The sequence below is a fragment of the Dendrobates tinctorius genome, unplaced genomic scaffold (assembly GCF_039654945.1).
Source record: "Dendrobates tinctorius isolate UK_male_01 unplaced genomic scaffold, ASM3965494v1 ptg000184l, whole genome shotgun sequence".
Classification (NCBI taxonomy): domain Eukaryota; kingdom Metazoa; phylum Chordata; class Amphibia; order Anura; family Dendrobatidae; genus Dendrobates; species Dendrobates tinctorius.
Window position 1 is genome coordinate 2,560,463 of NW_027361851.1, and position 24,893 is coordinate 2,585,355.

The 24,893-nt window shown below is 46.5% G+C and overlaps 1 protein-coding gene across 3 annotated transcripts in view; it reads left to right on the forward strand.

The window, feature by feature from the left end:
• LRRC18 (leucine rich repeat containing 18) overlaps positions 1–24,091 on the forward strand; it is a 96,946-nt gene extending 72,855 nt beyond the window's left edge. The window contains exons 2-3 of one of the 3 annotated variants that reach the window (XM_073552067.1): positions 8,617–8,746; positions 22,571–24,091. In XM_073552067.1, the coding sequence (XP_073408168.1) occupies positions 22,574–23,350 (777 nt within the window). In that variant the 5' untranslated portion in view covers positions 8,617–8,746; positions 22,571–22,573 and the 3' untranslated portion in view covers positions 23,351–24,091. The remainder of the gene's footprint in view (positions 1–8,616; positions 8,747–22,570) is intronic. The other 2 variants (XM_073552068.1, XM_073552069.1) reach the window with 2 other exon arrangements.
• Positions 24,092–24,893: the final 802 nt, after the last annotated feature.

Here is a 24,893-nt window from a genome sequence, read left to right on the forward strand (position 1 = left end):
TGTGGAATCTACCAAACTCGTCAGCATATCTTGAACCATCCGTGTATAACACCAGATCAGGATTTGGGAGTGAATTCTCACTGACATTTGGTGGAGTAGCTGTTTCTTCAGTCAGAAGTTGGGAACAATCATATTGGAGGTAATCCTCATCACTGCCATCTTTCCTTATAGTTCATTATACCGTCTTTCAAGGCGTTGTAAAGGGGTTGCATTATGCGGGATGTATCCGGTATCCACTGACAAAAATAAGTGCATAGTCCAAGAAAACGCTGGAGTTCAGTTTCATCTTTTGGGAAAGGAAGGGTGCTGACAGCTATGTTTCTTTCTTCTGCTAGGTGTCTGGCACCCTGAAGGAGACAGTGACCCAAGAATATCACTTGACCAAGGCAGAACTGAAGTTTTGAGGCTGAAACTTGACAGTTCAGTGCTGCCAGACGCTTGAGGAGGCTAACAGTGGCAGGAATGGCAAAAGACACCTGCTCATATTTTTTTTTTTTTTACAAACTAGTTGGGACTGTTTTGGGCCCCTTGTGGCATCTGTGGGAAAGGCATGAAAAATACAGATTTCTTCACTGTCTTCATCTACGTAGGGATTATATAATGTAAGAACCATCTGACCATCATCTTGGAATTGTAGTCTGGAGCAGAACTGTGATAATAAATCTGCCCCTAGTAAATTTACTGGACATGTGGGAGAGGTTACAAACTGAGTAGTAACCTCGGGGAAGGGTCCCACAGGGATGGGGTTTGAAAAAGTATGGTAATTGGGAGTATTTAGATTACGATTAGAAGAGGGAACTTGAGGGTAGCATCTATCAGCGGGAGTATGACAGTCTCTCTGAAAGTGACCGAGTCGGCCACAGGAGTAAAGTTCCTAGTCACAGGATTAGGAGAGTAGGTAGCTGAAGTCTGAGGGGGGGGCCAGAGTTTGCTGTGTGCTCGAAGCCGTGCTGGGCGCGATGGTGGGGGCTGCTGTTAGAGCAGGGGCTGTCACAGCTGCCGCTGTTGATTTATTTTTCTGTTTCTGTGCTGCTGCAGAGCGGGTTAAATTCTTCTGAAAACTTTTTATTACTTTCAATGCATGATCCGAAGGGGAATTCTCGACATCAGGTCTAACAGATATTATCATGTCTTGCAATTTGGGTTTAAGGCCGGACATCAAAGCTGCCACCAAAAGATGTGTATGGGCTTTATTATACAGTGAGAATCCCAGATCTCTAAATACCACCATAAGACGCCCATAGAACTTCACGGCAGTCTCCCCCTTGGCCTGTGTGACACCTGTAAGAGAGGTAGCTTGGTCCGCTAATCTATCTTGTGCCCAAACCTTTAAAGCATTGCAGAAATCAACACCACTCTCATAAGTTTCCCCATCCAGATTCATATTATATATTATGCCACCCTCAATAATTGGAAAATACCCCTCCCCAACTTTTACTCGAAGTATGTGTAATAGATCTCTTCGGGGAATGGAATAAAACTCTCAATTTGCTGCCATTTGCCTGTAGAAAGCCATGGGGGAAGTCTGTGGATTGGGTAATTGATTGCAAAGGGTGTCTATTTGGGATGGGGTGAAGGGAGTATACTTATAACCACTAGCAATATTAGGCATAGCGGGGACTGAGGCTGGTGGCGGATGATAATAGGTACCATCAGCATCTCCCGGTCTCCTTGTACTATTGTCATCTAGCAGGGAGACCTCTTCTTTCAAATCATTCTTAACTATTTGCCTGACACATCAGTCTCGATATCCATTTCTTCTTTAATCACTTCCTCAATTGTCACACCACAGTCACTTTCTTGAACCACAAAACATCCAGTCCTTGCCATAATAATAGACAATTTTTCCATCTTCAACATAGCAGTAACAGAAACAATCAGCATTCACTTTCTCTGTTCTTCCTAACACCTTTGTCACACAATTCATATGCCAAGCCACAAAATTCTTCTTTTCCTTCCACGGATTCTCTCATTTAGAGCTAAATATCCTTACTTCAGTTGTGCACAGTACTGGCGGCCGTTTTAGTCTCTGTTCCACTGGGTCAATAATCCCCCTCTGGGATACCCAAAATTCAACGCAGTACTCAGTGAAAGAAGGAGGGCGTCTCAGACTATCCCTCTGGACACCTCTGGTTATATATATATCTATCTATGTATACCTGAGTTACATATCCTACCCAGTCTTCGATCACTTCACCATGCTCGACACTAACAGTGATCAGGATTTCAAGATATTTTGGCTATAAAGAGAGCCACAATCACTGGTCAATCCTTAGTGTCCGTCCCTTATGAGGTACGGTTCAAGCAGTGTGCCCCCAACGGGACTACACCTCTATATGATTCCACCCATGAATCACCCCACCATCAAGGACAAACCTCAGATCCTCTTTGCAGCAACAGACACAGGAAAACCACACCAACGGTCAGTCTGAACAGTATAACTGCCAACTTACCGTGGTTGTCGTGGGGGATGATCAGTCCCAATTTAACAGCACCCATGTCCGCTCCGAGGGTCCTTTGTCTTGTTGTCCTCAGGGGGCAGAGGCATCCCTATTCGAGCCCCACGTTGGGCGCCAGCTGTCGAGGTAGCTATTTAGGGAGGGCTAAATTAACCCTTCACGGTTGATCCAGTGATTTCCAAATTAATCCACAGGACGTTGCTAGCAATTGGGAATGACCACACGGAGACGGAGGCCTCTGTACAGGAGGATCGAGACAGATCACTAGCCCCCTTTATTTTAGTCACTTCTTTTATAATATTTTGCTTAATTATGCAAAGTTCTCAACTACCAATAGCATCATTTCATTTTATAAGCCAATAATATTGCAAGAAAACCAGAAACTGCATATAGGTCCGTATCCAAATAGCATAGAAAGTAGTATAATGGCATATTCTTCAGAGTTCTACACCCCCGGTTCCCTTATCTTGCACCTGATGGGAACAGTCTGGTTTCATGACAGCCTGAACTTTTTCATCCTAATTACAAAAATTTATCTTACAGCAACAAAAATGGAGAAACGAAACCTTCAGAGAATGGAGAAAATGAAACTTCAGCTCTGATTTTAGTTTTAACCCTTCACAGTTGGTGGGGTGTGCAGGTGTCTTTGAGCCAGAATGTATCTTCGGGGGCTTAGTTTTACTAGCTAATGGAATATCTATCTAACAAGGAAGGAAAGACCCTTCCCAGACCAGTGAGATGCAGATGGGGTCCTTCATTTCAGGGCCAAATCCCTACCAGTAGGACTCAAAACAAGAGGCTATCCTCAAGCAGAGATAAAGCCTTAGGCCGGGGTCACACTGGCGAGGAATACGGCCGAGTGAGAGGCGCTAAAAGCACGCATTAGACACGGAACAATAATTCTCTATGGGGTCCCTCGCACCAGCCGTATATTTCTCATCCGTATTCTAGGGTCCGTGCCAATCGCAGCATGCTGCGATTGTCAGCGTACTATGACCATAGTACACCAATGCAAGTCTATGGGTGCGCAAAAAATACGGATTACACACGGACCACACATGTGACTTGCGAGAAATACGCACCCGGTGTCTTTTAGCAAAGGCGGCAATTCAGTGCGCTATACAGTAAACACACACTGACAGGTTTAATAAAGAAACGAAAGAATAGATATATACACATAGAATACATATATAAATATATATATATATATATGCATTCTATGTGTCTATATCTATTCTTTGGTTTCTGTTTAGAATCCCTGTCATAGGGCTCCATTATATGTCCATTTTGCAAGCCTGCATGAAAATCTCGCCATACGGATGCCATACGGATTACATACGGATGCTTACATGCGCAAAATACGCGACCACACCTTGATTATGGATGACATACGGAGCACTGTTTAGGGGCCATTCACCCGTATTACGCATGTAAAATACTGACCGTATTTTGCGTTGGTTAGTGTGACCCCGGCCTTACAAAGATTATCTGGTAGGCGGTAGAGAAGACCTCTTTTTATAACAAGAGATTACACATGAAAAACAATTTCTTCTACAGAGATCTGTGAAAGAATTTAGCGAGATATGTGTCCTGGAAGAGGTTCCCTTGTTCCAATCCCCAAAAACAAGTGGAACTATTAGTATGTACACATGATCAGGAATGGCTCAGTATTTGCTCAGGATTTGACTCAGGTGAAATCTGCACCAAATCTGCATCTGAGGTCACTGCCAGGTCACCTGTGTTTTTGATGCATTGTTTCCGCATGCGTTTTTGATTCGCTTTTTCATTGCATGCGTTTTTTTGTCACTTGAAATAAAGCTAATTGAAAGTTGGCTTCTGGGAAGTAAAAAAAAGTGATTTCCTTGGTGCACATACGGTATATTTGGGTATGTGCACACAGTCAGTAAACGCTGACGCTGCGTACATCGGCAGCGTCCAACCTGCAGTGTCCAGCTGTTACAGCATAGTGGATGCTGTAACAGCTGGGTATCACAAGAAAATCTATGCCCAATATGCATGCATCGGCGCCTCCGGCTTCCTTACGGAGACGGACATACGGGCATGTCTTTCCAGACCGCAGCATGTCCATTTATGTAGCGTAGATGCTCAGGGTGTGTGCACACGCTGCAGATTCTGCCGCGGTTCCACAGCGGATTTGGCCGTGCGGTTTTCCTGCGGTTTTGAGACCGCAGAAAGAATTGACATGTCAATTCTTTCTGCGGATTCCGCTGTGGTTTGCCATCTCCTCCATTGTGGAGATGAAAAACCAGAGGGCAAAACCGCAGAGCAATCCACTGGTAAAACCGCAGGTCTTTTGACCTGCAGATTTACCTGCGGATTTTACAAAATCCACGCGGCCAAATCCGCACCCCATTCCGCAGCGTGTGCACGTAGCCTCCGTCTCCGCTGTGTAATTTACCCATAGACTTTCATTAGATGCGGTAAAACCACATTATCTTTCTAAGGGTGGCACGGTGGCTCAGTGGTTAGCACTGCAGCCGTGCAGGTCCTGGGTTCAAATCCCACCAAAAACAACATCTGCAATGAGTTTTTATGCTCTCCCCGTGTTTGCATGGGCCTCCTCTGGGTACCATGGTTTCCTCCCACATTCCAAAGACATACTGATAGGGAATTTAGATTGTGAGCCCCATCGGAGACAGTGCCAATAATGTCTGTTGAGTTGAGCGACTGTGGTCGGATCGGGTTTCGTGAAACCCGAATGAAACAAAATTTGTTTCAGATGAAACTGGTCCAACTGGGGCAAAAAAAGTCAGAGTTTCGTCCCAAACCCGACCCCAATGCAAATCAATGGGAAATTAAAGTCGGCATTGAGCGGATGACATTTTACCACTCAATGCCGACTTTTATTCCCCATAGACTTGCTTTGGGATCGGGTTTCGGACGAAACTCCGACTTTTTTTTGCCCTAGTCGGACCAGTTTCATCTGACTCAAATTTTGTTTCATTCAGGTTTCACGAAACCCGATCCGACCAAAGTCGCTCAACTCTACTGTTAAGCACTGTAGAATTAATGGTGCTATATAAATGAATAAAATAAATAAATATTATGGGAACACAGTTTACTACGCATGTGTGCTAATTTAAATAATGTTGAATCTTGTGACACAGCCGGACATACATGACACAAAAAGTGAAGGAAAGTACAGAGAGAGGTCCCCTCCGTTTTAATAATAATTTAAAAAAATAGCGTGGGGTCCCCCTATATTTGTTAACCATCCAGAGTAAAGCAGACTACTGGGGCTGGTATTTCAGGCTGGTAAGGATCCAATATCCATGAACCTTACCAGCCTGATAATACCAGGCTGTAGCAGTCTGCTTACTTTGGATGGTTAGCAAAAACAGTGGGATCTCCGCCCCAAAAAATAGCGTGGGGACCCCCTATTTTTGTTAACCAGCCAAGGAAAAAGCAGACAGCTGCGGCCTGACATTCTCAGACTGGAGAGGCCCATGGATTTTGGCCCTCACCAGCCTAAAAATAGAAGCCCACAGCCTCCCCACAATTGGCACATCCAAAGATGTGCCAATTGTGGCACTTAACCTGACTCTTCCCACTTGCCCTGTGGTGGTGGAAAATGGGGCAATATTTGCAGGGTTGATGTCACCTTTGTATTGTCCGGTGACATCAAGCCTGTGTATTTAAGACATCCATCCATTACTAATCCCGTAGTTACATGGTAAATAAAGACACAGCCAGAATAAAGTCCTTTAATTGAAATGATGACACAGACTCCTTTAACAGCTCTTAATTAATCCATACTTACCGCATCTCCTAATTCCACTGATGCCCTTGTTCTCCTGTAAGAGAATTAAAATACAAAAGCAATGATATCCTTACCTGTCCACCAAGAATATTTACACTGTCCCACAATGAGTGCAGCTCTGCTACATCTGGATGCCTTTGGCTGAACGGTGGCATTATGCCACAATTCAGCATGACATCCAGACAAAGCAGAGCTTGAAGATGATCACCAGAGATGTCTCCGGAGGTCATGGGCACTGCAGTTCTCGCGGTCAGCTGATCATGAGAACTTGGCTAGTGACCGGAGATAACCCCGTCCCTGGCCGTCACGTGCACAGCAGTTCTCGCAATCAGCTCAGCTCATCGCGAGATCTGCAGTGTACGCTAACTTCTAGCTGAAACAAGGTACAACATTATTTAAATTAGTACACATGGATAGCAAGCTGTGTTCCCGCACTTAATACGCATGTGACTAGAAGATAATGCAGTTTTACCACATCTAATGATAGTGAATGGGTAATTTACGCAGCGGAGACGGAGTGTCTCTGCTACATAAATAGACTTGCTGCAGTCTGTAAAGACACGCGGCATGTCCATCTCCGCAGGAAAGCCAGATGTGTCCATGCACGCATATTAGAGATGGGATTTCTTGGAATCCCATCCCCTATGCTGTAACATCTGGCCGCTGCGGAGGTAAGCAGCGCCAAACCCACAGCGTTTACTGATGGTGGGAATATACCCTTATAGATATCAGGTTTTTTAACAAGTTCATAATTAAAATAAGGTTCAGCATCGACTCAATAAGATTGATTCTACCTTCAACCTAAAGGGTTCTTATCTACATATTCCCATCCATGTGAATCATCGAAGATAACTTTGAATAGCGGTCTGGGTAGGATGCATGTTAACTCATTTCCAGCTCACTTCACTTCCCTTTGGGATCTCCTCTGCTCCTTGAAAGTTGTGACAGCGGTAATCGCAGGACTCACAGAAAGGTATAAGCGTGTTCCCATACCTGGATGATTGGCTTATAAAGGTCTGATCAGAAGTGACCCTTTCTATTCATTTGGATTTGGTATTCATACATTTGCAGACACTAGAATGGATAATCAACTAGGAAAAAGTCTCATCATCTGGTGACTCAGAACGGCCAATGTTGTCCTCACCAGGGCCGCCTTTATCTGATGGCTTTGAGGTTGATCAGCCCTTTTAGATAGATTGGGCTATCAGCGACCTTAAGGCCCCGTCACACTAAGTGATCTCGCTAGCGAGATCGCTGATTTTGTGACACATCAGCGATCTCGCTGCGTGTGGCAGCGAGAGACCAGCGATCAGCGACGCTGGACGCTGGTTGCTAATGTAAACGTCGGGTATCCAGGAGCCGCGCAGCTCCTAGATACTCGATGTTTACATTAGAAACCAGCGTCCAGCGTCGCTGGTCCTGATCGCTGGGGCTGTCTATGTGACAGCTCACCAGCGATCAGCCTAACGATGTCCCAGCGATCCCATCATGTCGGATCGTTGGTGGGATCGCCGGGACATCGTTTAGTGTGACCAGGCCTTTAGTCAAGTTTTCCTCCATTCCAGAGGTGCAAGTGCCAACAAAACTTTTTCTAGAATCAGAAAGGTGTTTTAGGCTTGGTGTATCAAGAACTAGCTTTCCTCTCATTCTTCTACCTTGCAAAACATCCTGGACTTCCTGAAAGATTGTTGTGACAAATGTCTCAAGCCTAATACTATTAGAGTCCAGATATCTGCCATGTCAGCAATACTGGGGAAAAAAATTGTCTCAGAAACCATTTATCCAGAGGTTTATGGAAGAGGTCCAAAGAAAAAAAACCTATCACAGATCTATATCCCAGATGGAGCCTAAAACTGGTCTTGGAGAAACTCGATAAGGCTCCTTTTGAACCTCTTGAATTGGCAGATGTGATGGTGTGATATGTTATGTGGGTATCATTTTGTGTGTATTTATATTTTATGGATTTCCACAGTGTTCCCTTGTTGCCCTGTATCATTCTGTGTATTCCCCCATATTGTCCAGAGTCTCAATTACCTTCCAAAAGTCTGATAATTCAATGAGCTCAATTACTGTCTGCAGCCAGACTGCATCTATGCCTCTTAATGAACCCCCTGTAGTGCCATAATCCCTAAGACACCTTTGACAGGCCTGGGAGGCCTGAAAATCACCCCAACCTGTCCGACTACCCCTGGACAGCAGTGCTAAATGGGTGCGGTTGGGGCATGGACATGTGTGTGATTAGTTCTGAAATGGGTGTGGTCCGGGGGCGTGACCTAAAATTTGCCACGGTGCACCTAGCGCACCGCAGCCTTTATCCCTTTTTCTCTTCAAAAGTTGGGAGGTATGCTAATTATTATCACCTGTCCTTTGTTCCAGGAGGATAAAATCTCCATTGGTGCTGCTGCTTCAGACTAAAGGAAACAGAATTCACAGTAAGAAATTACACTTTGTTGTGAGGAAATAATAGCAAAGCCCATACTTTTATCAATTGAGTGTCCTGATTCAGGTAAGTAGTACCAAGACTATGTTACCACAATGAGTACTTGGTGACACTTTGATGTTTAAGATTTTCAGCAGCATTTCTGCACCTATTGGCTAAATTAAGTTACTTGCGTTTTTGTAAGGGACTGACATTGCTATGGATAGCAGAGACACGCTGCCCCTTTAAGAGACAGCACCCCCTTGGCTGATGCAATGGTACATTCGTTCTACCCTTCAAAAGACTGCTTTGGTTTGCTCTTCCAGCTATGGAGAGGGGAGAGGCTGTTTTCTCAGTGAGTGTTTGGAGCTGGGAGTCTGCAGAAGACTAACGCGAGGAGAAAAATGTGCAGCTTAGAACTTACTGAATCTGTGGGATTGTGTATACCCTTCTGGGGATAAAGAAGGTGGTTTTCCTGTGTTACTGTGAGGAGCCACAAAGATCTGCAAGGAAGGAATTCAGAAGAAGGAATTCACCATTTCTAGGAACAGGTTTGGAATCGTCACACAAGGATAAGACCACGTTGCACAGAGCTTCCAGGGAGGACATGCATCATCTTGCAGAGAACTGCAGGGGGCCCCCAGGAAGGAACTGAGACACCAACTTTACCGTGAGTGTTAACCCCGTGTGTGCACGTGTAGGGCTTAGGATAGGCTGCAATAGACAGAGCATGGCAGCCGTGCGGCCGAAGTAGCAGCAGCCAGTCAGGCTACAGTTAGGGTTGCAGCATACTGTACTTTATTGTATTGTTTTGCCTTTTGAAAGAATGCACTGATCTGTAACAGTTGGTGCACCATGCCATTTGTACGGCCCAGCTAGAGAATATCATTTTTGTAAATTGTTTTATGTCGTTGCATACCCCTGTTTACACTTTCCTACCACTGCATTCCTTGCCTGTAAATAAATTAACCCTTTGTTGTTTGCACCTCAACTTGTGTACCGTAGTCTCCCTGCATTGTATTGGTCCCCCGGCCATCGCATCATTTTTCACATGAGTTGTTATTGGGTTTTTGAGACTGTGATTTTTGGCTATTGCTGGTATGTCATGTTTTAAATAAAGTTGCTTTGTTTTTGATACTTCCTGGTATTTTGCTTTGACAAAACTGTGAGTTACATGTGGTTCAGTGGCTCTGAGCAGAGTGCTCTGTCTACAATGGAAGTGTCGCTGACCTAACTGTCTTCCTTTCTAGCAGCTATGGTTGGATATTGTTTCCATGCCTGAGCCTATGATTCTTTAGGGGAAGAGTGAAACTAAATTCACAATGTAGTGAAAAAAGCTTTTTCGGAGGCGCTTCCCTCTAGCAGCTGAAATCCTAAAAAGACCTTGATTCTGGAATAACTTCCAGGTGGTGTTTCAGAGCAACAATATTACAATTGCGTGTTTACAATTAAATTTATTCTAAAAATATTTTTTTAAGTGCTCATGCACTAACAACATAAAAAATCTTAAAAAAAACTTTTTAAAAAACACAACACGTTTCTGCTCTGGATGAACCTTTCCCAGGTGTATGAAATGATGTGGCATATGGGGAATTTTGTATACAACCCCATCATATGTGAGGGTGGTTACAATCCTGAAAACTCTTGTCTTTCCTGTATTGTTATTAACAGGTTATGGATATATATAGAGCAATATATATTTAAATTGTAAGATTCCAAGAAAATTGTCAAATTGATTTCTGTTCATATATATATACATATGGAATGAATGGAGCCACTAAGTTGGAATCCAACACCTAATAAACTCATTCATAGAGATGTCTGCACAACCCGTACAGGTGAGCATATACAAATGCATCACCATTGTTATCTTAAAGCTTTTACTGCGCTTAGGTAGCGCTCTCTTGTTTTCTCTCTCCACCTCTTCAGCTTCCTGCTATCATACATCTAATTTCACAATGTGTTTTACAGAACCCTTCATTGTACATGGTAAGATGTTCCTAAGTTATACCTACCTCTGACGCCACTTTATTATTATTATTATTATTATTTATTGCAATACTGCAATAATATTATTTATTGCAATAAAGTGTCATAAAGTGACTGCCAGGATAGTGATGGGGCTGACATGCTCGCTCTCTGCTAACTCAGAGCTCTTCTACGATTATGAAGGACACGCACTTAGTCATTAGCCATGTGTGCATCTTATTACATGATCAGTAAGTTCATATTTACGGACATAATTCAAAGGTGGCTGTTTACAGATCTACTGTGCAGAACCCAGGAGTGTCTAAGTGCATCCAATATACAGTATACTTTTCTACCAAAAGATCTAGGTGTATATACTGTATAATAATTGCCAACGTTACATCTTCGTAAGCAAAATAGCAACAATGTTCAATAATACAACTGGTAAGGTTCTCACAAAAGGAGTATAGAGCAATATAGATATGCAAATGTGGCACCCCTGAGGGTTCAGTCGCCACAGAGGTACTGCACCTCCTCCTGAGGTGTGGTACCCCACCATCCAGGTAAGGTGGAGACTCCTGACCATGCTCCAACACCTGCATCCCACACAACACAGTAGTGTAGCAAAGCACCCTTTGGTGGCTCCCTGCTTGGAACACGAAGCGTGCTGGGAGGCGGGTGGAGTTTAGGTTGCACCAAAAGAGCGGGAAGAGTTTGGGATTTACTCAGTCTGACAGAGTCAGAGGAGGAGAGAAGATCCCCTGAGAGGGATGGATGGAAGGAAGTGCTGCAGCCGACCTCAGTGACCTGGGTCTGCTGGCACAGGAAAGTGACATTTTAGAAAGCCTGACTCTCCATAAGAAAGAAAGGATTTGAACGGAACGTAAGGAGAAGAGGAGGACTAAGGATTAGGGTTAGAGGAGAACCCTTCCCAAGTTCTCAGCGCAAGGCCGGGGTCCGGTCCCCAAGGTTGTATGGATACTAATGGTCCTGCAGCAGACACCGGAGGAATAGAAGTTGTCACCACTTTATTCCCACACAAGACTTGGGGGCACAACAGCATCAAGAGTGAGCCGGGACTAGGTAGTAAGGAGTCCCCGAAGCAGGCTACAGCTGTCTGCCATACAAGTAGAGTTCATAGGAACATCTGACAGGAGGAACTCCAGTGTAACTCAGTACTGTGAGTACTTCACTATAGGCGCAAGAAGGGAGACGTTCAGAAAAGGCATATGTTGGCGGAGTGTTGGAAAGGAGTACTTCATCTTGCCTGGAGGTTGGCTGAGCTCCTGACCCGGAGGACACGGCACAGATGCGGGCCCCTGTACCCCAACAGACTATGAGTAAAGCTTTGGAACTACATGCCCTGGTGTCCTCCACGTATTCCCGTGTCAACCTTCTCAGCACTGCTACATCTCCGAACCTGACACAGCACCATCTATGTCTCCCCTTCACCGTCACTTCACCTACTCTGCCCTGGGACTACAGTCCTACCTGTGGAGGGCCACACCATCACTGCTGCACCACACTATCTGTTCCAGAGGATCTGCTTGCAGCATCGGCTTAACACCTCCCTTGCCGAACACCACAGGTGGCGTCACGAATCACTCATAAACTTTAACTGTCATAAGCACACTGAACATTCCCCTTTTACAATGGACACCAAGGGCCACGGGCCGGGTCCCAACTGCCGTGACGTCTCCCATTGAAGCTCATCGGGCCCGGTGCCGAGTACCCCACCAGCCCTGGGAGGGCGACCCACAAACACAGTCCTACAAAAGGCAGGGAACAAGAGCTGCAAAGAGCAGCTCATAGGTTGCTAGGGACGCTCCCTGTAGTCACCACAAAGAATGGAAAGCATAGAAAATGCTCACACCCAGTAGGAGGAAAGGAATTGTTGGGACAATGCTATCAATTGACCAGGAAGTGTGCATTTTCAGCTATTCAATGTGTGAAGGAAAAGAGACAGATTAATGACGGCGCTCCCATCACGACAAAGTGTAAAGAGCTTATCTGTCTCAGTAGCGCTCTATACCACAATGCTAATAAGCAGCGCTCCATGACAACAATAACAACTAATGAAGCTAGTGTGGAGCCACTGTAATACCCCGGGATTGTATTACTAAGTAAACACTGTGTAAGCTATTGTTGCTATGCTGCTGCACTTAGCACAGTAATAGTTAAACCCTCTCCCTGGAATGGTGGCTTACTGGGTGGAGTGGCTGAGTGTACAGAAGTTAGATTCAGACTGTATCTCAGAGAGTTCCAGAGTGGCAGAGGTGCTAGAATCCTCTTGAGAGGACAGCAGGAGTACAACAAGAGGAACACGTGAGATTTCTTAGGCTACTTTCACACATCAGTTTTTTGCCATCAGGCAGGATCCGGCTATTTTTAGACAAAACGGATCCGGCATAAATTTTGGAGAACTGCAGAAACGGATCCGTTTTTCTGCCGGATCCGTCTAGCAGGTTATATCTGTTTCCTGGGGGCTGGCCAATTGGATCTGAGCATGCGCAGACTTAAAAAAACGGATCCGGTGGCTGGATCCGTCTTTTTCTGGATCCGGCGCATTCCGGCGCCCATAGACTTTCATTGTGGCAAAAAGCCGGAAGCGTCGGATCCGGTGCTTCCGGCTTTTTCGCCGGAGACAAAAAACGTTACAGTAGCCGTTTTTCCTGACGCCGGAATGAGACAAGTAGCTGGATCCGGCAAAAAACGGATGAAACGCAATGCCATCCGGCGCGATCCAGCGCTAATGCAAGTCAATGGGGAAAAACTAGATCAGGCACTGCATTTTGCCGGATCTGGTTTTACAAAAAAAAAGCCGGATCGCGCCTGACGGCGAAAAACTGATGTGTGAAAGAGGCCTTAGCCTTCCCCTTCCAGCAGGCCGCATAATGATGGACTGACTGGAGGAAAGCCTTGAGGACTAGGACCCTTGAGGCAGGTGAAATGCCCTGGTCTGCACAACACCCTGAGCCTACCTGAAGTAGTCACTGTAGACCCAGAAGGAGTACAGGCCTAGAGAGCGGTCCCCCACGTTGGAGAACAAGAGTCGTGCAATATAATGAAGGTCAGAGGGAGCAGGGATGCAGGGGTCTGCTGGGGAACGCCTCCGTCCCTTTTCTGCCACTCCTGTTCCCTGTAATGTTGGTATGGAGGGAGACATCGGCAACATCACACCACTTAGGGGGGACAGTAAGAAACAGCGTTTAACCCCTGAACACCCACGTGCTGTGTGCCCCCTTATCATTGTAATCTTCGAAGCGCCATGCGTCAGACGCTTCAACCACCGTAAACGGGACAGAGACGATCCGACCCATACCTGACAAACTGGAGGCTAACCCCATCACCTTGCTCTCTGGTGTGCGTTACACAAAAATATAAATGAGACAGAGCCCTAGGTGAGTATATTAAGTAAGATTAAGGCTATGTGCGCACGTAGCGTATTTGCTTGCAGAAGTTTCAGCATCTTTTTGCAGAAAAACTCAGGGGAAAATATGTGCGTTTTATATGGGTTTTGGGTGCGTTTTTTTCTTGAGTTTTTCCTGTTCACTCAATGGGTCAAAAACGCACAAAGAATTGACATTCTGCAGAAAATAAAATGCTGCAAATACAGACTGAAATTTACTGATCATGTGCACAACACTTCAGGACTGTCATTGTATTACCTTGCATAAGTATTCCATTGCGTTTGTGGACCATTTACGTGTGTAAAAAATTGCAGCAAATATGCATCAAATACGCCACATGCGCACATATAGTAAAATCCAAGCACATATTTTGAGTAAGAGGTACCATAACTGACCCTATGGCATAATGTTTGAGTGACAAATAAGGAAAAATATGTAAAATATTAGCTGGCTGCCATTTATGCTGATTCATAGTAGGCCCAAAAAAAAAAAATAATACCACACCGCTCACCTCCTCAGCCACCAAACTTCTTGTTCTGTCCAGTACAATACTCAGCACATCTTCTTACCTTCGTACCGTGCACTGCAATTTTCGAGTGGTCAGGAACATCCGACTTATGGAGGCTGTCCTGGGCTTAACAGTGGCTGGAAGTCTCGCCTAGAGTACACTCATTAAGGTCATTGTACACATCCTACCGTCAAACTTACTAAAAAACGTCTATTTGTCATAACTCTGGGTGGAAACTTCGGAAAGAGATGACAGGGGTATTGTCATGATCCAGGTTGGATTGACAGATTTTGCACAAGTAAACTTTTTTTCCCCTTTAAGCTGTTTGCTTAAAGTTAGTTTTGCCCCTGGTGGCCATTAGGGTCATTACACTGTGGTTGTTTTAGTTCTAGTTTTGCCCTGGTGGCCATTAGAGTCATTGCACTCTGGTTACTTTAGTTTAGTTGCCCCCAGTGGCCGCTAGTGTTATTGCATGTGATAATAAAGCAGGTGTGATTCCCTGGCTGCTACCTATAAAGGAGTAGCAGGTGGTCTCACTCACTGTTGGTGATATTGCTCATTTCCAACCAAGTCTGGTGAAGGAAGGAACTACAGAGAGGAGTTCCTGGCAGCTCAAGGGAGCTCTGGTGTAATAGCTCCATGCGGAAGCTGAATTCAGGTGTCAAGCTTCAGGGGAAGGAACTTCAAAGAGGAGTTCCTTGCAGCTCAGGGGAGCTCTGGTGTAAAGTCTGGTGAAGGAAGGAACTACAGAGAGGAGTTCCTTGCAGCTCAGGGGAGCGCTGATGTAATAGCTTCAGGCGGAAGCTGAATTCAGGTGTCGAGCTTTAGGGGTGAAGCTGAACTTTGGTGTCGTACTCTGTTGCTGGGAGCAATAGTAACAGAGCTAAGCTAAGTGGTGTTTTTCCCTGTTTGTTACTTTCCTTGTGTGTGTATTAGTGCAGTGGTGGGATTAGTTTCTGCACCGTCCAATTCACTAGAAAGGGATAGGTGCAGGGCGAGCTAGGGATTTGAGGTATCCAGCTCGTCGCCAGGTGCGGAACCTGCCTAGGGATCGTCAGGATTGTGGGACACTGACTCAGGGGAGTGCAGTAGGTCTCCACGTCCCCATTCCCTATTGCCCTGCTGGAGGCGGTGTATACAGGGTCACGGGTGTTATAGAAATTCGCCCTGCTGGAGGCGGTGTATTCAGCCACACGTGACATTACAGGTATCATTTTTCTTATTACAATATTACCTTTCTTTTGATACCTAACATCACATATCTACAGTATGTGTTACTGGGAAGCATATACCCTTTACTCGATTTCTGGTGGGCGCAGAAGCCCAAAAACGCTGCTGTGAATAGTTTTATTCATGCAGATTCCAAAAATATAATTTCCTGCCTCTATGATTATCCTGTATTGTTATATTGGGGTTTGAATGAACAAAGTAGAGTGTCACAACGGCGGCTGTGACCACCGCCGTTCCAGCAGCGGTGGGGCCTGCCGCCGTCCGTACTCACTGGTCCTCAGTTCGCCGTCCTGTGCCCGCCTCCTCCTCTTCCCCATCCTTCCGGCGCGTGGCGGTCATGTGTGCTCGCTCTAGGTCAAGGGCGCGCGCTCTGCAGGTTCCTTAAGCCTGCAGCGCCCGCCCACAGGTCTGGCCGCCCAATCAGTCTGCAGCGCATGCTGTATCAGGCGTCTCGAAGATGGTGGAGACGCCTGATTATCGTGTGTTGTTCCTTGCGGTACTCTGGCCAAGTTGTAGGGGTTCTTCCCTGCAACACTCTCTGTATTTCTGCCTTGCCTCAGTCCTGTACTCTTGTTCAGTTCTATACTTCGTCTAGTACTCCTTGTTCCGTCCTGCTCTGCCTACTCAGTCCTGCACTGCCTACTCAGTCCTGCACTTCACATTCAGCCCTATACTCCGGTACTTCGACTCCATCCTGTACTCCGTTCTCGGTCCAGCACTCCATGCTCAGTCCTGTACTCTGTTCTCCGTCCTGCACTGCCTACTCAGTCCTGCACGTCGCACTCGGTCCCATATTCCTGTACTCCATCCTGTACTCCGTTCTCGTGTGCCTGACCCGTCCTGTATCTCTGATTCATCTTGTGCGGATCCATTTCCTCTCTGGTCCTTTGAGCCGCCCCTCTTGGTTCTAGCTGTCACGGTATCTGTCTTCCGAGGGTCTGCCCCTAACGGTCCATATATAGGGGTCGGCTCCACCTGGCTCGCTCGCCCCCGGGAGCTCCAGGTCCGCGACCCAGAGGGTCCACTCTTGGACACTACCTGTCTGGTCGTCACAGTATAATCAGGCCATTGACCCTAGCACCTCGGCGGCCACGCAGAAAGAATTGCTCTTTTTGCGTGAGAACCAGACCAGAATAATGTCCTTTATGAAATCTATGGACACCCGCCTCTCTGCCTTACAAACTGCTGATCCAGGGAGTGCCCCGTTGCTAGCGGGACTCCAGCAGGAGCCCGCGCAGCAGCGTGACGCCCAGTCCCACATCCACATGTGGATTACCAACTTCTGTCCCTACAGTCCTCTGCTGCTGCTTCAGCTTTACCTCGGGATCCCGTATCTCATCCGCCACCACACTTGAGGAAACCTTCCAGGTTTAGCAGCGACCCCAAGTTTTGTCGGGGGTTTCTAAACCAGTGCCGGTTGCACTTTGGCTCGATCAGAGGGGTATTGTTGAGGCAGGAGCTCAAAGTAGCCTTTATTGTGTCCCATCTTGAGGGGGAGGCCTTAGCTTGGGTAAATCCCCTGTGGGAGAGAGATGACCCAGTGGTATATAGCATACAGAACTTCCTAGATACTTTCCGCAGGGTTTTTGACGAGCCTGGACATGTAGCCTCCACCACTGAGGCTCTTTTTAATCTTTGCCAGGGCTCTCTCACCGTAGGACAGTATGCCATCCGCTTCCGGACACTGTCCTCGAAACTAGGGTGGAATACTGAGGCCTTGGTCGGGGCCTTTTGGAGGGGACTCTCCGGCAAAATAAAAGATGAGCTTGCCGGCCGAGACACTCCTACCACCCTGGAGGATCTGATATCTCTAGCCACCCGTATAGATTTACAGTTTCAGGAACGCTCCCAGGAGTCAGTTAGGGAGATGAGATCTTTTAGGCTATATCAAGTGCCCATTCCCCGCTCCCCAGCGTCTTCTAGTAGTTCCACTCCCGAGCCCATGCAAGTGGACCGAGTAAAGTTGTCTGAGAAGGAACGCAGGGAAAGAAGATCGCAGGGGCTATGCCTTTGATGTGGTGGGGCCAATCATTTTGTGCGCACTTGCCCAGTGAGGCCGGGAAACGCCTCCACCTAGGTCAGGTAAGAGAGGCCTTCCTAGGTGACACCGATTCCTCTCTGCCCCTTACCATTTCGGCTTTAATTGTTTTAGGTCGGGAGCGTAGATCTGTGGAGGCGTATGTGGACTCGTTTGCGGCTGGTAACTTCATCCGGCTCAAGGAAGTGTACCAGTTCTGGATTCCAGTGGTTACTCTAGAGAATCCACGCATCATCGCCTCTGTGGATGGCAAACCGCTACCTGAACCCATCACCATGGTCACTGTCCAGGTGGAGATACAAGTTGGAGCTCTTCACGGAGAAAAAATCGCCTTCTATGTTCTGCCTAATCTGTCCCACGCCGTGCTCTTCGGCCTACCATGGCTACGCCTACATGAGCCCGTTCTGGACTGGCGTTCTGGGGAGATCCTCCGCTGGGAACACTCTTGCCATGAACATTGTCTGTTGTCAGTATCTCGCCCTGGTCCGCAGCACGCTCCTACCGATCTTCCTGGGCTTCTTACGGCTTATCACTTGTACGCTGATGTCTTCAGCAAAAAAGAGGCTGAGACCCTGCCGCCGCATCGATCCTATGATTGCCCGATTGAGTTGAGTCCAGGAGCTATTCCCCCCAGGGGAAGAACTTATCTATTGTCTCTGGCAGAAACCACGGCTATGTCTGAATACATCCGGGAGAACTTGGCTCGGGGCTTTATTCAGAAGTCATCCTCCCCTGCTGAAGCAGGGTTCCTTTTCGTCCGGAAGAAAGACGGATCCCTCCGGCCATGTATTCACTACCGAGGCTTGAACAGTATCACTGTCAAAAATATATATCCTCTCCCGCTAATCCCGGAACTCTTTGACCGCTTGAGAGGGGCTCGGAACTTTACCAAATTGGATCTGCGGGGAGCCTATAACTTGATCCGAATCCGTGCCGGGGATGAGTGGAAGACAGCCTTCAATACTAGTGACGGCCATTACGAGTATTTGGTTATGCCATTTGGTCTCTGCAATGCCCCGGCGGGTTTCCAGGAGAATTTTAATGAGACCTTTCGAGACCTGCTGTACTCATGTGTCGTCGTATATCTAGATGACATTCTCGTCTTTTTGCCTGACCTATCCACCCACAGGAGGAGTGTTCGGCTGGTTCTGCAACACCTATGGGAAAACCCACTCTATGCTAAACTAGAGAAATGCCTGTTCGAGCAAACCTCTTTGCCCTTCCTAGGGTATATTATCATGGACTCCGGGGTGAAGATGGACCCCGAAAAGTCTTCTGCTGTACTCAAATGGCCACGCCCAGTTGGAGTAAAAGCCATCCAACGGTTCCTGGGTTTCGCAAACTATTAGAGTCGTTCCCCACTTCTCTTCTGTGACGAAGCCAATCTCCGCTCTGACCCAAAAAGGGACCAAAGCAAATGTCTGGACTCCAGAGGCTGAAGAGGCCTTTCTTGCCTTGAAACGGTCCTTTGCTACCGCCCCGATTTTACACCGGCCGTTAGTCAATAGGCCCTTCATCCTAGACGTGGATGCGTCCTCCACTGGAGCAGGAGCGGTCCTTTCCCAGCGGAGATCTTCTGGCCATTTGGCGCCTTGTGGGTTCTTCTCCAAATCATTCTCCCCCGCAGAATGCAACTATTCAGTTGGAGATCGGGAATTACTGGCCATTAAGATGGCTCTGGAGGAGTGGCAGTATCTTCTGGAGGGAGCGGTCCATCCATTCATAATCTTCACGGACCACAAGAATTTGGCGTACCTTCAGTCTGCGCAGAGGCTCAACTCCAGGCAGGCCAGGTGGTCGCTATATTTCTCCTGTTTCAACGTCAAACTCCATTTTTAACCTGGGGACAGAAACATCAAGGCGGATGCCCTATCCAGGTCTTTGCAGTCACCTGAGACTGAAGAAGTTTCTTCTTATATCATTGAGCCAGCCAAAGTTGTCACCGTGGCACCCGTGACGCTCTCCCCCATTCTGCCGGGCAAGACCTTCGTCCCACAGAATAAGAGGTCGGAAGTCCTAGATTGGGGGCATTCCTCCAAGATTGCGGGCCACGTCGGGGTCAAGAAAACCCTCTGCCTCCTCTTGCGCTAATATTGGTGGCCTTCTCTTCGCCAAGATGTGACAGATTTCGTAGCTTCCTGCACAACCTGTGCTCTGAACAAAGTACCAAGAAGTCTACCATCCGGCCTGCTTCACCCTCTGCCTCCTCCTGAGGCCCCCTGGCGACAGATTGGTATGGACTTCATTACCGATCTACCTCGCTCTTCCGGGTGTACTACTATCCTAGTAGTGGTCGATCGTTTCTCCAAAATGGCCCATTTTATCCCGCTGCCCGGATTACCCACGGCCCCTGAATTGGCCAAGGTCTTCATCCAGCAGATCTTCAGGCTTCATGGGCTCCCTCAACGAATTGTCTCTGATCGAGGGGTCCAGTTCACCTCCCGATTCTGGAGGGCTCTCAGCAAACTCATGGGTATATCTCTGGACTACTCCTCTGCCTATCACCCTCAGTCCAATGGGCAAGTGGAACGGGTCAACAAGGTATTGGCAGCCTACCTGTGTCACTTTTCTAACGCCCATCAAGACAACTGGGTGTCTCTCCTGCCATGGGCAGAGTTCGCCCATAACAACCACCCTAATGAGTCCACCACTAAAACGCCATTCTTCGTGGTTTCTGGCCAGAATCCTGGTGTTCCGCTGCCTCTCTCTACGTCTTCTGGTGTTCCCGCAGCGTATGCGCTTTCTTCCGAGTTTTCTCAAGTCTGGAGGGAGACCAGAGAGGCACCCAAAAAATCCAGTATCCCGATTAAGAGACATGCTGACAAGAGACACAAGGACCTTCCGCCATACCAACCTGGTGACAAAGTTTGGCTGTCAACTAAGCATATCCGCCTAAAGATGCCATCTTACAAACTGGGTCCACGGTACATCGGTCCGTTTGAGGTTCTTGGACGCATTAACGACGTGGCTTATAAATTGAGGTTGTTACTGGCTTCACTCCGGGTCCCTAACGCCTTCCATATCTCACTCCTTAAACCTGTTGTTCTCAATTGGTATCGCCCGGTACCACCTCCTTCCCCTCAGCCAGTAGGGACTGATAACATCTTTGAGGTAAGGGATATTTTAGCCATGAAAAGAGTTCGGGGGCGAACCTTCTTCCTTATTGATTGGAAAGGTTTTGGTCCTGAGGGGAGGTCTTGGGAACTTAGAGAGAATGTTAATGCTCCTCTTCTTTTAAGAAAGCTTTGTCCAACCTCAGGAGGGGGGAGACGTAAAGGGGGGGTACTGTCACGACGGCGGCTGTGACCGCCACCGTTCCAGCAGCGGCGGGGCCTGCCGCCGTCCGTACTCACCGGTCCTCAGTTCGCCGTCTTGTGCCTGCCTCCTCCTCTTCCCCGTCCTCCCGGCGCGTGGTGGTCACGTGCGCTCGCTCTGGGTCACGGGCGCGTGCTCTGCAGGTTTCTTAACCCTGCAGCTCCCGCCCACAGGTCTGGCCGCCCAATCAGTCTGCAGCGCATGCTGTATCAGGTGTCTCCAAGATGGTGGAGACGCCTGATTATCGTGTGTTGTTCCTTGCGGTACTCTGGCCAAGTTGTAGGGGTTCTTCCCTGCAACTCTCTCTGTATTTCTGCCTTGCCTCAGTCCTGTACTCTTGTTCAGTTCTATACTCTGTCTAGTACTCCTTGTTCCGTCCTGCTTTGCCTACTCAGTCCTGCACTGCCTACTCAGTCCAGCACTTCACATTCAGCCCTATACTCCAGTACTCCGTCCTGCACTCCGTTCTCGGTCCAGCACTCCATGCTCAGTCCTGTACTCCGTTCTCCGTCCTGCACTGCCTACTCAGTCTTGCACGTCGCACTCGGTCCCGTATTCCTGTACTCCATCCTGTATTCCGTTCTCGTTTGCCTGACCCGTCCTGTATCTCTGATTCGTCTTGTGCTCTGGATCCGCCATTTCCTCTCTGGTCCTTTGAGCCGCCCCTCTTGGTTCTAGCTGTCGCGGTATCTGTCTTCTGAGGGTCTGCCCCTAACGTTCCCTGTATAGGGGTCGGCTCCACCTGGCTTGCTCACCCCCAGGAGCTCCAGGTCCGCGACCCAGAGGGTCCACTCTTGGACGCTACCTGTCTGGTCGTCACAGTGAGTTTAAATCCATGTGCTAGAAGAACTGCCCTTAACCAGTTAGGGACATAAACAGATCCTGTGTTGCCAGGCATACCATGGTCTCAGATTACACCAGCTTGTATAGCTGGAGGGAGGGAGCAAGTGGACATTCCAACAGGGAGAAAGAGGGAGTGGGGGGAAGTAGCATGAGGAACTCAGTGTTAACTGCACAAACCAAGTGGGAGTGGGTCAGCATGTCATTCCAAAAACTAAGGAGCTGCGCTGTATCTGTAATGAAAACCATGGAAAAAGATTCATATTTTCCTGACACAGGTCAAATCTATTCATCATATTTTCTCAATAATTGAAGCCTCACCAATAGATTATCAATCCTCTGTGCATATTCTGCAGATATGTTATGTGTAACAAACATTGGTTGTGCCAACACATAGCCTGAAATTTTCTCCTCATCATTACCAAACTATTTCTTTTGCAATAGGCAGAATATTTTGGATGGATGTGATTTAATGTTAAACAAAGTCATGTTAAATTATTTCAGATGTTGACTTTTAACGATATATTTGAAAAATTATTGGAGATTTGGTTAGCTTTTGTTAGTATTATATGGAACTTAAATACATATGTTCTTTGTTTCAGAAAATGCCAAAGGGTAAAGGAAAACAGAAGGGTAAGAAAATCACTTTGAAGGCAGCCAAGAACTCCATCCGTATCACATTTGATGGGAAACGAAGGCTGGATCTTTCTAAGATGGGAATTGCTGCTATTCCCAAATGCTTGTTAAAACTCTGTGACATAGAAGAATTGGACCTCAGTAGAAATTTTATACGCAAGATTCCTGATTGGATACATCGTTTTCGCAATCTGAGATGGCTTGACCTACACAGCAATCAGATAGAAAAACTTCCAGAATCTATAGGCCAAATACAAAGCCTCCTACATCTTAATGTTTGCAACAACAAACTGACCACAAATGGTGTTCCTATGGAATTGAGCCATCTCAATAACTTACGGCAACTTAACCTAGGACTTAACAGCATTGATATGCTGCCGTCTACATTTGGGAATCTAAAAGAGCTGAAAGAAGTGGGTGTCTTTGATAATCAACTTACTTCAGTGCCCCCCAGCATACTCAAGCTGCCTAAACTGAAGAAGCTTAACACCAAGAGAAACCCTATCCACAATGCAGAAAAAACAGAGGAAGAGTATCAGGAAACCATCAAAAGAATTAAATCTCTTTATCTTGTGAATGAAAGGGATCTGTGTCATCCTTGTCTGGCAAAATGCCAAATGGATAAGAGTAAGCTGAAAAATGTGACTTCAGCAATGAGAAATCCTTTCTCCAACAGCCTTGTTTCTTCAAACTCTGTAGCCAATGAAACATTGATAAATTTAAATGAATATGAAAAGATACCATAAACTACACCAATCAGAAATAAAAATTAAACATGATAAAAAATAAATTCTGAAGTATAATTATACCAAAAATAACAAAAAGGTTTATCCAGCCTAAAAAACAATATAAATATGATTATATGGAACCTGTGATCAGAATTTACTCCTATAAAGTATTAGGTGCTCTGTATGAGCTTCCTAGTAATTTTTCTAATCATCCCATTAGTATAAGGTGCCGCATCATATGTAAATTCCAACCGACAATGAGTATGTGCTGCAGGAGCGTGTCTGCTCTCCCTACACACTGACGTGTCCGTCATACAACTTTGGGCATGATAACAGCGCACGTGCCCCTAGTGGCAGCATTTTATTAAACATGAATCATGCCAAGATTAAGAACGAAAAATCTTTATGATAAATAATTTTTAAAGGACTAAGTTATGTATAATTCAATTACAACAGATGCCCTGATCGTTCTGCAGTCACTTCAGCACTGGATCATCTTCACCTACTAGCCTGCATCAACACAATACCAGACTGTAATGTGTGGAGGTTCTGACTGCTCATTCAAAAGTGTGAGCAAATCTTCTTGTCTCATCATATGCACTATAAAAGTGTGCTGGTCTAGCTAATTACAAGAGCCCCCATCCATCCCTTTCCGTACATCGCTCTGGTTATGTGTTGATGCAGGAGTTGCTCTGCTGTGTGGAGCACTAGACCAGAAGTGAAGCTACTGAGACCCGACACCAGACCTGCTACCTGAATTTTGGGGTACATAGCTTAATTGCCCTTTATTAATCAGCTATATAGCTTACTATTTAAATAGTAACTGTTGGAAAGTCAAAAGTGGACAGTTTTTGCTCCTATTTTATTCTTGTTGCTCCCAAGTATTCAATTTTATTGTTTTCTTTAAGGCTATGTGCACACGTAGTTTTTTGGGTGTGCGGATTTTGAAGAGAAAACCGCAGGTAAATCCGCAGGACAAAAGTCCTGCGGTTTTGCCCTGCGGTTTTACACCTCATAATGGATGAGGTGTAAAACTGCAGCGTTTCTGCACCAAACAATTGACATGCTGCGGATGGTAAACCGCGCGGAAAAATCCGAAGCATGTGCACTGTTTTTTTTTTCCATTGAAAATAAAGATACTGTACAACGCAGCAGAATCTGCTGCTTTTCTGCAGAGCCAAAACTGCTGCGGAAACGCAGCAGATTTCACTACGTGTGCACATACCCTTATAAATTCGCTATTTAGGGCTCATTATTATGGACTTTAGAAGGGGTGTTGCTCACAGCGTAATGCACAGCAGTCTAAATACACACCCCAGAGAATCTGGTCAGCATTACCCCCCTGGTAAATGCCATAAAAATTAGCACTAAATTAAAATGCCCATTTGTGTTTTTTTAATCCACCATTCAGTTACAAATAAATAAAGAAACAAAAAAACAATACTTAGAGAGCCAGTATCAATAAGGCTACTTTCACACATCAGGTTTTCGGCGTCAGGCGCGATCCGGCGTCGTGCCGGAGCGCCGGATCCGGCAAATATTTTATAAAACCGGATGTGAC